Below are 14,462 nucleotides of genomic sequence, written 5' to 3' on the forward strand. Positions count from 1 at the left end.
GTAGCAATAACCAATAGCAGCAGCAATAACCAATAGTAGCAATAACCAATAGCAGCAGCAATAACCAATAGTAGCAATAACCAATAGCAGCAGCAATAATCAATAGTAGCAATAACCAATAGTAGCAATAACCAATAGCAGCAGCAATAACCAATAGTAGCAATAACCAATAGCAGCAATAACCAACAGCAGCAATAACCAATAGTAGCAATAACCAATAGCAGCAGCAATAACCAATAGTAGCAATAACCAATAGCAGCAGCAATAACCAATAGCAGCAATAACCAACAGCAGCAATAACCAATAGTAGCAATAACCAATAGCAGCAGCAATAACCAATAGCAGCAATAACAATAACAGCAGCAATAACAGCAACAGCAATAACCAACAGTAACAATAACCAGCAGCAGCAGCAGCAATAACCAATAGTAGCAATAACCAATAACAGCAGCAACAATAACAGCAGCAATAACCAATAACAGCAGCAATAACCAATAGTAGCAATAACCAATAGCAGCAGCAATAACCAATAGTAGCAATAACCAATAGCAGCAGCAATAACCAATAGCAGCAGCAATAACCAATAGTAGCAATAACCAATAGTAGCAATAACCAATAGTAGCAATAATAGCAGCAGCAATAACCAATAGTAGTAATAACCAATAACAGCTGCAACAATAATAGCAGCAATAACCAATAGCAGCAGCAATAACCAATAGTAGCAATAACCAATAGCAGCAGCAATAACCAATAGTAGCAATAACCAATAGCAGCAGCAATAACCAATAGTAGCAATAACCAATAGCAGCAGCAATAACCAATAGCAGCAGCAATAACCAATAGTAGCAATAACCAATAGCAGCAGCAATAACCAATAGCAGCAATAACCAATAACAGCAGCAACAATAATAGCAGCAGCAATAACCAATAGCAGCAGCAATAACCAATAGTAGCAATAACCAATAGTAGCAGCAATAACCAATAGCAGCAGCAATAACCAATAGTAGCAATAACCAATAGCAGCAATAACCAATACTAGCAATAACCAATAGCAGCAGCAATAACCAATAGTAGCAATAACCAATAGCAGCAGCAATAACCAATAGCAGCAATAACCAACAGCAGCAATAACCAATAGTAGCAATAACCAATAGCAGCAGCAATAACCAATAGCAGCAATAACAATAACAGCAGCAATAACAGCAACAGCAATAACCAACAGTAACAATAACCAGCAGCAGCAGCAGCAATAACCAATAGTAGCAATAACCAATAACAGCAGCAACAATAACAGCAGCAATAACCAATAACAGCAGCAATAACCAATAGTAGCAATAACCAATAGCAGCAGCAATAACCAATAGTAGCAATAACCAATAGCAGCAGCAATAACCAATAGCAGCAGCAATAACCAATAGTAGCAATAACCAATAGTAGCAATAACCAATAGTAGCAATAATAGCAGCAGCAATAACCAATAGTAGTAATAACCAATAACAGCAGCAACAATAATAGCAGCAGCAATAACCAATAGCAGCAGCAATAACCAATAGTAGCAATAACCAATAGCAGCAGCAATAACCAATAGTAGCAATAACCAATAGCAGCAGCAATAACCAATAGTAGCAATAACCAATAGCAGCAGCAATAACCAATAGCAGCAGCAATAACCAATAGTAGCAATAACCAATAGCAGCAGCAATAACCAATAGCAGCAATAACCAATAACAGCAGCAACAATAATAGCAGCAATAACCAATAGCAGCAGCAATAACCAATAGTAGCAATAACCAATAGCAGCAGCAATAACCAATAGCAGCAGCAATAACCAATAGTAGCAATAACCAATAGCAGCAGCAATAACCAATACTAGCAATAACCAATAGCAGCAGCAATAACCAATAGTAGCAATAACCAATAACAGCAACACCAATAGTAGCAATAACCAATAACAGCAACACCAATAGTAGCAATAACCAATAGCAGCAGCAACAATAACAGCAGCAATAACGTCTCGGTTACAAAGGTAACCCTCGTTCCCTGAAGGAGGGAACGGAGACGTACGTCGGACAGACCGACGAATAGGAATCTCGCCAGAGAAGCCAATCTACTTCGAGTGTAACTAAACGAGCCAATGCACATTGGCATGCAATCATCTGCATCAGCTGCTCACCTCGCAGCGCGGGTATATAATGAGCAGCAGGTGCGTTGCATCTTCAGGTTTTCGCTGAGGAGCCGAACCAAGCAGGCGGCAGCACAGCAGGACAACAACTGTGGCGACGGGACGTACGTCTCCGTTCCCTCCTTCAGGGAACGAGGGTTACCTTTGTAACCGAGACGTTCCCATTCAGTCGGTCACGTTCGACGTACGTCGGACAGACCGACGAATAGGAATCCCTACCAAAGCGCCACAGGAGCTGCCCTCCTCCAGCGCTCTGTTGTAAGCCACCTGAACCCCCTTGCCTGCGGACGGTGGGACAGGGCTAACACACAGAGAGGGTCGATCACTGTTGTTCCAAAACCCATTCAGTGAGACTATTGGATAACGCTGGGAAAGCGTAACCTTCGTTTGAAGGAACGCTGCGGAAGCCACATCCTTCCCCGAAGGAGTTATGTGGAGAAGTACATATGGACTAACCCTGTAGGGCTGTGCTACATATGGAAGAACTGGGGTGACTCCAACTCGATAGAGATGGGTTCTCCCAGAGGGAAAGACACGGGCTTCGTTTAAGAGCAGCCGTGGAAAAGCCATATGGGATCCCCGTAGGGTCACACATATGGAACCCAGCCTAAATCCGGTTCTCAAGGATACAACGGAGTATAGGCCTGGCGCCAGACGCTCCGCCACGTCGGCTGCCGAAGGGTAACCGGAGGACTCAACAGGGTCTGCCCGTAGGGACTCTCTGGAGAATAGAACGCGCATGTAGCGCAGCAAGCCGACACTAAGCCGGGGCCTCTCCGTGCCTCTGACCTGAGGCGAGAACACGGGAGGAGACCGGCTCGACACGAAGGCTATAGTATCTAGCGAACGTGTTAGGTGTCGCCCAGCCCGCAGCTCTACAAATGTCTGTTAGCGAGGCGCCACGAGCCAGCGCCCAGGAGGATGCCACATCTCTCGTGGAGTGAGCATGCAACCTGAGCGGGCAGGGCACGCCCTGAGCTTGGTAAGCCAGGGCGATGGCATCCACTATCCAGTGGGCCATCCTCTGCTTGGAGACAGCCTTTCCCTTCTGCTGGCCTCCGTAACAGACAAAGAGCTGGTCTGAGGTCCTGAAGCTTCGAGTTCTGTCTATGTACAGTCGCAAGGCGCGAACTGGACAGAGCAAAGCCAGGGCTGGGTCTGCCTCCTCCGAGGGCAGCGCTTGCAGGCTCACTACCTGGTCCCTGAAGGGAGTGGTAGGAACCTTGGGCACATAGCCAGGCCGGGGTCTTAGTTGGCTATCACCCGGCCCGAACTGTAGGCACGATTCGTCGACCGAAAATGACTGCAGGTCCCCTACCCTCTTGACGGAGGCCAATGCCACCAGCAGCAAAGTCTTCATAGACAGAATCTTTAAGTCTGCTGACAGCAAAGGCTCAAAGGGAGCAATCTGAAGTGCTCTGAGCACCAGAGTAAGGTCCCAAGAGGGTATGGAGGGGGGACGAGGAGGATTTAACCGTCTCGCCCCCCTAAGGAACCTGACGACCAGGTCGTGCTGACCAACAGATTTGCCATCTATGTGGTCGTGGTAAGCGGAGATAGCAGCAGAATGGACTTTGAGGGTGGAGGGGGACAGCCTACGCTCCAACCCCTGCTGCAAGAAGGAAAGCACGACACCGATCGAGCATCTTCGGGGGTCTTCCCGGCGAGAAGAGCACCACTCGACGAACAGGTTCCACTTCGAGGCGTAAGCACGTCTCGTAGACAGTGCGCGAGCCGAAGTGATGGTGTTAAGTACCTCGGGGGGTAAGTCACCTAGAACCTCCGCGTCCCGTCCAGGGACCAGACATGGAGTTTCCAGAGGTCTGGACGCGGGTGCCAAAGAGTGCCCCGTCTCTGAGAAAGAAAGTTAGGGCACAGTTGCATAGCAACGGCCCGTTCCACAGGGGGTATGCGCGTATAACCCTTCGCTGCCCCGCCGTCAAGGGTGGTGAGGGAGGAGGACCCACCGACACGGTTTCGGGCAGTAAAAGGTGCCGTCCACGTGCCAGTGAGCTCTTCATGCACCTCCGGGAAGAAAGGCACTGGGGTGGGGGGCTGAGAACCAGCCCTTGCCACCCCGAGATACCAATCGTCCAACCTCGAGGGCTCGGGACACGGTGGAGGACTCCACACGAGCCCGACCCTGTTGGCGGCCCGGGAAAGCATAGCCATCATTTCCGGGTCTGAATCGGGCACAGTTGTCACTCCCGAGGGAGGCAGCTGCGCCGAATCGTCATCCGCGGAAGTATCAGGCTCACCCTCCGATGCAGCGATCGACATCCGGTCATCCTGGGGAGCTCCGAAGGATACGGATGGTACACACCTCTGGGGTGGTCCACCACGCTCCCCCGGCAGCTCTACTGGCTGCGGAGTGCAGGAGGGATGAGGGTTCCTAGGGGGTTGGTTCCCCGAAGGAAGTGCGCTCACCGTGATCCTCAGGTCACCAGTGCCGCTGCCCGAAGCAACCCTCTGAGGAGGATTGGAACGAGGCAACGGCACCGGGACTCCGCCCCTTTGCAGGAACTGGAGTCTAGACCGCAACTCCGCGACGGTCATCATCCCACAATGGGTACATGACTCGTCCACAAACGCCGCCTCAGCGTGCCTTAAGCCCAAGCACGCGATACAGCGTTGGTGACCATCCCGGGGCGCCAGGTAACGACCGCATCCAGCAGCACACAAGTAGAACGACATCTTTAAAAAGACGCGAACTACTCGTGTAAGCTCTTTCAAGGACTGACTCTTTTAGGTGCTGAAGCACGCAGGGGAATAGCCGCTGCAGCACAGACAGGGAATGTGCAGCCTGTCGTGTGCACTCTCTTTGCAGACGCTGCTCTTACCAGCTGTGAGAACAGCTTTTTAGCGCTCTTAAAGCGCACCGTCACCAGCCGTGAAAACGGCCTTCACGCTGATACACAGCTTAATTTGCTCAAATAAAAAAGGCAAAACACAAAGCAAAGAAGAAAAAATCGGCCCCGCTGCTGTGCTGTTCCTCCTGCACCGGACGAGAAGAGCAGTCAGAGAGAGAGCTGGCTCGTTGAAGTCCGTTCTTCAAACACTCGCTCGTAGAAACCACCGTGTTTGCAGTAGTTCGGCTCCGAAGCGAAAAGCTGAAGATGCAACGCACCTGCTGCTCATTATATACCCGCGCTGCGAGGTGAGCAGCTGATGCAGATGATTGCATGCCAATGTGCATTGGCTCGTTTAGTTACACTCGAAGTAGATTGGCTTCTCTGGCGAGATTCCTATTCGTCGGTCTGTCCGACGTACGTCGAACGTGACCGACTGAATGGGAACCAATAGTAGCAATAACCAATAACAGCAGCAACAATAACAGCAGCAATAACCAATAGTAGCAATAACCAATAACAGCAGCAACAATAACAGCAGCAATAACCAATAGTAGCAATAACCAATAGTAGCAATAACCAATAGTAGCAGCAACAATAACAGCAGCAATAACCAATAGCAGCAGCAATAACCAATAGCAGCAGCAATAACCAATAGCAGCAATAACCAATAGTAGCAATAACCAATAGTAGCAATAACCAATAGTAGCAATAACCAACAGCAGCAATAACCAATAGTAGCAATAACCAATAGTAGCAATAACCAATAGTAGCAATAACCAACAGCAGCAATAACCAATAGTAGCAGAAGCAGCAATAACAGCAGCAGCAATAACCAATAGCAGTAAAAACCAACAGCAGCAGCAATAACCAATAGTAGCAATAACCAATAGCAGCAGCAATAACCAATAGTAGCAATAACCAATAGCAGCAGCAATAACCAATAGCAGCAGCAATAACCAATAGCAGCAGCAATAACCAATAGTAGCAATAACCAATAACAGCAACACCAATAGTAGCAATAACCAATAGCAGCAATAACCAATAACAGCAGCAACAATAATAGCAGCAATAACCAATAGCAGCAGCAATAACCAATAGTAGCAATAACCAATAGCAGCAGCAATAACCAATAGCAGCAGCAATAACCAATAGTAGCAATAACCAATAGCAGCAGCAATAACCAATACTAGCAATAACCAATAGCAGCAGCAATAACCAATAGTAGCAATAACCAATAACAGCAACACCAATAGTAGCAATAACCAATAACAGCAACACCAATAGTAGCAATAACCAATAGCAGCAATAACCAATAGTAGCAATAACCAATAACAGCAGCAACAATAACAGCAGCAATAACCAATAGTAGCAATAACCAATAACAGCAGCAACAATAACAGCAGCAATAACCAATAGTAGCAATAACCAATAGTAGCAATAACCAATAACAGCAGCAACAATAACAGCAGCAATAACCAATAGCAGCAGCAATAACCAATAGTAGCAATAACCAATAGTAGCAATAACCAATAGTAGCAATAACCAATAACAGCAACACCAATAGTAGCAATAACCAATAACAGCAACACCAATAGTAGCAATAACCAATAACAGCAACACCAATAGTAGCAATAACCAATAGCAGCAATAACCAATAGTAGCAATAACCAATAACAGCAGCAACAATAACAGCAGCAATAACCAATAGCAGCAATAACCAATAGTAGCAATAACCAATAGCAGCAGCAATAACCAATACTAGCAATAACCAATAGCAGCAGCAATAACCAATAGTAGCAATAACCAATAACAGCAACACCAATAGTAGCAATAACCAATAACAGCAACACCAATAGTAGCAATAACCAATAGCAGCAATAACCAATAGTAGCAATAACCAATAACAGCAGCAACAATAACAGCAGCAATAACCAATAGTAGCAATAACCAATAACAGCAGCAACAATAACAGCAGCAATAACCAATAGTAGCAGCAATAACCAATAGTAGCAATAACCAATAACAGCAGCAACAATAACAGCAGCAATAACCAATAGTAGCAGCAATAACCAATAGTAGCAATAACCAATAACAGCAGCAACAATAACAGCAGCAATAACCAACAGCAGCAATAACCAATAGTAGCAATAACCAATAGCAGCAGCAATAACCAACAGCAGCAATAACCAATAGTAGCAATAACCAATAGTAGCAGCAATAACCAATAGCAGCAGCAATAACCAATAGCAGCAATAACCAATAGTAGCAATAACCAATAGTAGCAATAACCAATAGTAGCAATAACCAACAGCAGCAATAACCAATAGTAGCAATAACCAATAGTAGCAATAACCAATAGTAGCAATAACCAACAGCAGCAATAACCAATAGTAGCAGAAGCAGCAATAACAGCAGCAGCAATAACCAATAGCAGTAAAAACCAACAGCAGCAGCAATAACCAATAGTAGCAATAACCAATAGCAGCAGCAATAACCAATAGTAGCAATAACCAATAGCAGCAGCAATAACCAATAGCAGCAGCAATAACCAATAGCAGCAGCAATAACCAATAGTAGCAATAACCAATAGCAGCAGCAATAACCAATAGTAGCAATAACCAATAGCAGCAGCAATAACCAATAGTAGCAATAACCAATAACAGCAACACCAATAGTAGCAATAACCAATAACAGCAGCAACAATAACAGCAGCAATAACCAATAGTAGCAATAACCAATAACAGCAGCAACAATAACAGCAGCAATAACCAATAGTAGCAGCAATAACCAATAACAGCAACACCAATAGTAGCAATAACCAATAACAGCAGCAACAATAACAGCAGCAATAACCAATAGTAGCAATAACCAATAACAGCAACAGCAATAGTAGCAATAACCAATAGCAGCAGCAATAACCAATAGTAGCAATAACCAATAACAGCAGCAACAATAACAGCAGCAATAACCAATAGCAGCAGCAATAACCAATAGCAGCAGCAATAACCAATAGCAGCAGCAATAACCAATAGCAGCAGCAATAACCAATAGCAGCAGCAATAACCAATAGCAGCAGCAATAACCAATAGTAGCAGCAATAACCAATAACAGCAGCAATAACCAATAGCAGCAGCAATAACCAATAACAGCAGCAATAACCAATAGCAGCAGCAATAACCAATAGTAGCAATAACCAATAGCAGCAGCAATAACCAATAGTAGCAGCAATAACCAATAACAGCAGCAATAACCAATAGCAGCAGCAATAACCAATAGCAGCAGCAATAACCAATAGCAGCAGCAATAACCAATAGTAGCAGCAATAACCAATAGCAGCAGCAATAACCAATAGCAGCAGCAATAACCAATAGCAGCAGCAATAACCAATAGCAGCAGCAATAACCAATAGCAGCAGCAATAACCAATAGTAGCAATAACCAATAGTAGCAATAACCAATAGTAGCAATAACCAATAGTAGCAATAACCAATAGTAGCAATAACCAATAGTAGCAATAACCAATAGTAGCAATAACCGACAGCAGCAATAACCAATGGTAGCAATAACCAATAGTAGCAGAAGCAGCAATAACAGCAGCAGCAATAACCAATAGCAGTAAAAACCAACAGCAGCAGCAACCGCAGAAGCAGCAACAATAACCAACAGCAATAACATCAGTAGCAGCAGAACTGTTCCGCCAAAACTAAACATATCAACATTGTCATATATATTACCGTGCCAAACACTCTGATAGTAGTCATGACAGAACTTCGTTTCATGTTGATTTTAAAGTTACCCACACATGCTGAAATACCAAGACTGTGTTAAATGAGGAACCTGTAGCTGTGATGATCTTCTGTGTCTCTGCAGGGTGATCAATGCGGGTAAAAGTGCCCTAAACGAGGACCAGGCGTGTTGTGAGGTGGTGGAGCTCAGGAAAAGACCCGCAGACCCCTCCAGCCCCAGCTACACGCCCACCAGGAGACGCTCCTCACTGCCCAGCGCAGACATACTGGAGACCATCGACAGCATGGTGAGGATCACAGATAATGAAAGATGTTCCATACCACCATCAGATTTTAAAGTGCCCTATTATGCTATTTTAAAGGCTCCTGATTTTGTTTTAGAGGTTCACATGCATCCAAGATCAAAAAACACTTTCATTTTCTCATAATATCCATTGTAGCATTAGTGTCTGAAACGTTTCGATCAAGGATTTGCTCTCTAAACCCCGCCTTTCTGAGAGCCTGCTCTGCTTTGATTGGTCAGATGGCTCAGTTTGTTATGATCGGTCGACCGCTTACAGCTTGTGTTGAAAATGAGACTTTCATTACCATGTTTGATGCCATTGTTCGCATGCAGCCAATGAAGACCATAGACAGGTATTATGCAAATTAGTTACAAACCTACGTAGGTTTACTGACGACTTGTTTCAGGCAGTTCAGAATTGCTTTTATCTTTTGAGAGACAATAACTTGACCTTTTCCTTTTACAAACAGCTATATTACACACTACATAAAAGCTAATATCTGAAAAAGCATAATAGGGGCACATTAAAACAATGTTAGTGCTGAATAATCACACAATGAAGATCCACCGCTGTATCGTTCATTCGATTTTTCATAAATGTAGGAAGTGAAGGAACTGGACTTCCACTACTGGGCTCTGTTTGACGGCCACGGCGGTTCCGGAGCTGCTGTTTTCGCAGCCAAGTTTCTCCACCTCCACATCGAGGAGCAGCTCCAGGAGGTGCTGGAGATCCTGCAGAACCCGTTGCTCCAGCCGCCCACCTGCCTCGGCGAGGAGAACCCCGTACACCACCTCCACCCGTCTGCCGGCTGCTCCCAGCGCGGGCTGTCCAGGGCCGCTTCGCTCAGAGGGGCCGCGGGGGCTCCGGGGTCCCCTAACACAATGGCTCCGCGGTTCTTCATGGAGAAGAAGATCAAACAGGAGAGTCTGGTGGTGGGAGCCATAGAAAACGCCTTCAAAGAGATGGTGAGTCTTACACTCACACGGCCACTAGATGGCAGGCAGAGATCTTGAATGAATGATGCATTCATGTAAAAGATTGCATTGATTTTAAAATCCAGCTTCGCCAAGCTGTTCTTTTGAATCCTGAGAAGAATTATCACGGTTTCCAGAAAAATATGAAATAGCACAACTGTTTTGAACATTGTTAAACATTAAGAATGTTTCTTGAGCAGCAAATCATCTGAAGGATCATCTGACATTGAAGACTGGAGTAAATCATTGCATTGATTTTAAATAGCTTATTATTATTTTTTATTCCTCAACATCATTGTAATGAAGGGTCTGCATGTGTTTTTGTGATCTCAGGACGCTCATATTGCTCGAGAGAGGTCGGTGTACTCTATCTCTGGAGGATGTACTGCACTAGTGGCGATGTATTTACTTGGAAAACTGTATGTGGCCAATGCTGGTGACAGCAGGTGAGACTGAATAACCATTTCATAAAGCATGCTTTATTTGTGCTCATTTAAGAGAGCTTATATCTAGACTGAAGAGACAGTCATATATTAATAATAATAATTTCTATAATACATACACTTCGAAAGTTTGGGGTCAGTAAGATTTAATTCAATTTAAATTGATCAAAAGTGGCAGTAAAGCCATTTATACGTTTTTTTTTTAAACTTAAAGTTCATCAAAGAATCCTGAAAAATAAAATGCATCACGGTTTCCACAAAACTATGAACTGTTTTCAACATTGATAATAATCAGAAATGTTCCTTGAGCATCAAATCATCATATTAGAGTGATTTCTGAAGGATCATGTGACACTGAAGACTGGAGTAATGATGCTGAAAATTCAGCTTTGATCACAGGAATAAATTACACTTTACTATATTTTCACATTTTAAACAGCTAATTTAAAATTATTAATTTTGTTATTAATTTTTTCTGTAGAAAGACAAACATAAATAGTGATGAAATACATCAAATGTCACAGATGTATAATTACTGAATAACACACTATTTTGTAGAGGGGGGGGTCAAAATGACAATTTTCACCTGAGATTTGGAGCCAAATTAGAGGGGTGTAAAAATGACTTCAGAAAGATGGCAGCATCATTATTTTATTTTTACACAGAGATTGGTAGATCTGTTGACTTTAGCAGTCCTTGTTTCATTATATGCCAACAGTGACAGTTCAAAAATGGGAAAAAAGCACTTCCAGACGTTTTTTTTGCCTCAAGTTTGCATGCCTGAAACTCAAGAAGAATTAAAGATATCTTAATATCCTTTTAGTTTTTGATTCTTAACAAGCTTTTCCTTTTTCATTTTAAGGGCCCTTGATGGTTCAATCCCAGAGATATGGAGATCTTAATGAAGCTCCATGAGTAAAATGTACACATTTTCAGTGGTCAAAAACCAAATGTGGGTCACTTTGCATACAGCTGATACTGTTTTCTTTCCAAGAGGAATATCTGAAGAACAAATAATGTTAAAACTAGAAATGTATCTCTTGTTTTTCTATCAGCTCAATTGCATAGAACATTCCTGTCTGAGTGCCATAAATATTCCTTTTCTAAAGTTTGCATGCCTGTAACTCTAAAAGTATTCAAGGTATCTTAATATCCTTCCAGATTCTCATTTTTAATAAACTTTCCTTTTGAAATCCTAATTTTCAAGGCCCTATATAGTTCAGTCCGATAGATATAGGGATCTCAAAGCAGCTCCATGATCACATTGGTGAATTTGTATCCATTTTTAGTGATCAAAAAAACCAAATGCGGTTCTCTTTGCACACAGCTGATTACTTGTTGCATTTAAAGAGGGATGTCTGAAGAATAGATAATGTTTAAACTAGAAATGTATCTTGTTTCCCTCTATCAAAAAATTGCATGAAACATAAGCCGGAGACCACTGATTGAGCTGACACGGAATGACCCAATAATGTTTCACAATATATGTATTTTTTATCAAATAAATGCAGCCTTGTAGAGTATGTTAAAATCTAATGGAATGTAAAATAAATGTAGCTTTTATTTTGCTTTGTTTTTATCAGCATTTTACTCTATTCTTCTCTGGTAGATTCCACACATTCCATTTATTCGGTTTTGTGTTCTGTTAAACAGAGTAGAATAGAATTGATTGAATTTAATTCTATTCTACTCTGTTCATGTCTTAGTTCATAGTTTCATTGTCATGTTCTGTTAAGTTTGCATGGTTTTCCCTGCCACTGTTTTGCCGTAGTTTGTTGCCATAGTTTCTAATTGAGTTACGCACTTGTTTCTTGTTCCATTGATTATCCTTGTGTGTTTATAAGCCTTCTGTTCTTTCTGTTCATGGTTAGGTGTTGTCTATGTTAATGTTTTGGTCCTTCTTGGTGTTTATTAAAAGTATCTATCGTTCATTCTGCGTCACACATCATTTTTCGGATCTGAACTGCACACTTCGGTACGTTGTATGAACACGATTCTCCAGTAAGCGCTGTATGACATGCACTTTGTTGTGTGTTTCAGGGCTCTGATCATCCGCGCAGGAGAGATCATTCCCATGTCCAGCTCCTTCACTCCAGAATCGGAGCGCCAGAGAATTCAGTTCCTGGTGAGAGAAATCTGGATTTCCCACAGAATTCTGATCCTGTTTAATAGTGTTTATTCCTTAGTTGTGTTTTGTTCAGCAGCTTGCCTTGGAAAATGGTTTTCCCGCACTCGGATGTTTGTTTGCATTCTTTCTAGGACAAAATCCCCAATTATGGAGCATGTTTGCGGTTTTACACAGGAAGACTCCAGTGTTTTTCCTTTTGTTTCGTTCTCTCCCAGGCTCACCTGCAGCCGTCACTGTTGGGAAACGAGTTCACGCACTTGGAGTTTCCCAGAAGGGTCACGAAAAAAGAGGTCGGGAAGAGAATGCTGTACCGAGACTTCACAATGAACGGATGGTGAGCTTTTATTTTCATGATACCACAATAATAGACCAGAAAAACACAAATAATAATTTTTTTTAAAAGTTCTTGAATGTCTGAATTGAAACAGTGTTGTATAAAGTGCTATAGACATAAAGCTGACTTGACTGTCCATACAATAGATTTGAGTGAGAAAATCAGTGCATGTGGCTGTTCAACCCTGGCGTAGATGATTTTATAACCTATGTTTTCGAATCAGTATTCACTTCACTTTCTGTAGCTGAAACTCTCCTCTTTCAGTGTGAAGTCTCAGACGCGCTCTCGAGTTTTCTCTCGCCGCTTCAGCTGCTGTTTGATGTTTGTTGTGTTGTTTTGTGCAGGGCCTACAAAACAGTTCAGGAAGAAGATCTGAAGTTTCCACTCATATACGGAGAAGGAAAGAAGGTAAGACGTATTCCTGCTTCACAGCTCACTCGATCACAAGAGGGTCATCTTAGAGTTAATGATGTCTTTAAATGATTTTAGTTGCCTGTATCGCTGGTCTTTCTACACTCTTAGCAAAAAAGGGATCTTTATTCAGTTTTAAACAACGCTTTAATCCAAAAAGATTCTATATAAGGAGAAACGGCTTAAATGATTGCATTCATTTTTTTCTAGTGATAAAGTTCAGGTACAAGCCTTTTAATTAACAAAATGTACTTAAAATTAAAAATTAAAGCAAAATTAATCAGTTAAAACTAAATCCATAAAATGATCACATGATGGATATCCATATAGTTATTCAAAACCTAAAGCTCAAAAACCTAAAAACATTTCTGTACAAGAAAGTAATTGGCAGAGAGATGTTTGAAAATTCCCGGTAAACACGAAAGCAAGATTGAAACCAAACTATTTATTTATTTACTGTAAGCATGTGTCGTTGTGAATACAGTATTACTCAGTAAGAGAGAAAAGAAATGCATCACCCATGTGTAGCTGGACAGAAACAATGGTTGTGTTTGAAAAAGGAAATCAAGATACGTCCTGTTAGATTTATTTGTGTTACATACAGAATTGTGTGTTGTGTTTTGCCAAAAGTGTTTGATGAAATCAAAAGATTTCTCATCTTTCGACTCAGTTTTCAATTTCATAAAACACTTTTAGTGTATGGTTTTGCAGATTTGGTGTCAGGTTTCAGAAACTGTGTGACAAGTAAGGATTTTGTGTAAGGAAACTGTAATTTGAAAAGTGCAAAAATACTTCTGTATCTTTTAATTGTTTTGCATTTTTGAATGTAAATTTGTTTGTGTATTTACAAATGGTATTTTGTGAATATGAGTTTGTGAATTGCAGCTTGTAAATATATAAACTTGCTTTTGTGAATGTGAATTGGCTTACGCATTTGTGAGTCATATTTGTAGAGATTAGAAACTGATTACAACTTTATAGTTGAATTTATAGTTAAAGTTCTGTCTCTTTATGAAAGAATTAAAAGGTGAAAAACTGAACTTAAACTTATTCTAGGTTCACCTTTGCCAAACTGGAGAATGAACCATCATATCAGAGAAGTTGAGAGG

The 14,462-nt window shown here is 42.2% G+C and overlaps 1 protein-coding gene across 4 annotated transcripts in view; it reads left to right on the forward strand.

Annotated features, from left to right (window-relative positions):
- The window catches only part of ppm1h (protein phosphatase, Mg2+/Mn2+ dependent, 1H), a 77,483-nt gene that overhangs the window by 48,193 nt on the left and 14,828 nt on the right, over nucleotides 1–14,462 (forward strand). For all 4 annotated transcript variants that reach the window (XR_010893907.1, XM_067379468.1, XM_067379466.1 and 1 more), the window contains 6 exons: nucleotides 8,904–9,066; nucleotides 9,666–10,028; nucleotides 10,371–10,483; nucleotides 12,521–12,605; nucleotides 12,824–12,942; nucleotides 13,287–13,350. Coding sequence is in view for 3 of the 4 variants with exons in the window: in XM_067379468.1 (XP_067235569.1) it covers nucleotides 8,904–9,066; nucleotides 9,666–10,028; nucleotides 10,371–10,483; nucleotides 12,521–12,605; nucleotides 12,824–12,942; nucleotides 13,287–13,350 (907 nt within the window). In the remaining variant the exon portion in view is untranslated. The remainder of the gene's footprint in view (nucleotides 1–8,903; nucleotides 9,067–9,665; nucleotides 10,029–10,370; nucleotides 10,484–12,520; nucleotides 12,606–12,823; nucleotides 12,943–13,286; nucleotides 13,351–14,462) is intronic.

The sequence above is a fragment of the Chanodichthys erythropterus genome, chromosome 24, assembly GCF_024489055.1.
Source record: "Chanodichthys erythropterus isolate Z2021 chromosome 24, ASM2448905v1, whole genome shotgun sequence".
Classification (NCBI taxonomy): Eukaryota; Metazoa; Chordata; class Actinopteri; order Cypriniformes; family Xenocyprididae; genus Chanodichthys; species Chanodichthys erythropterus.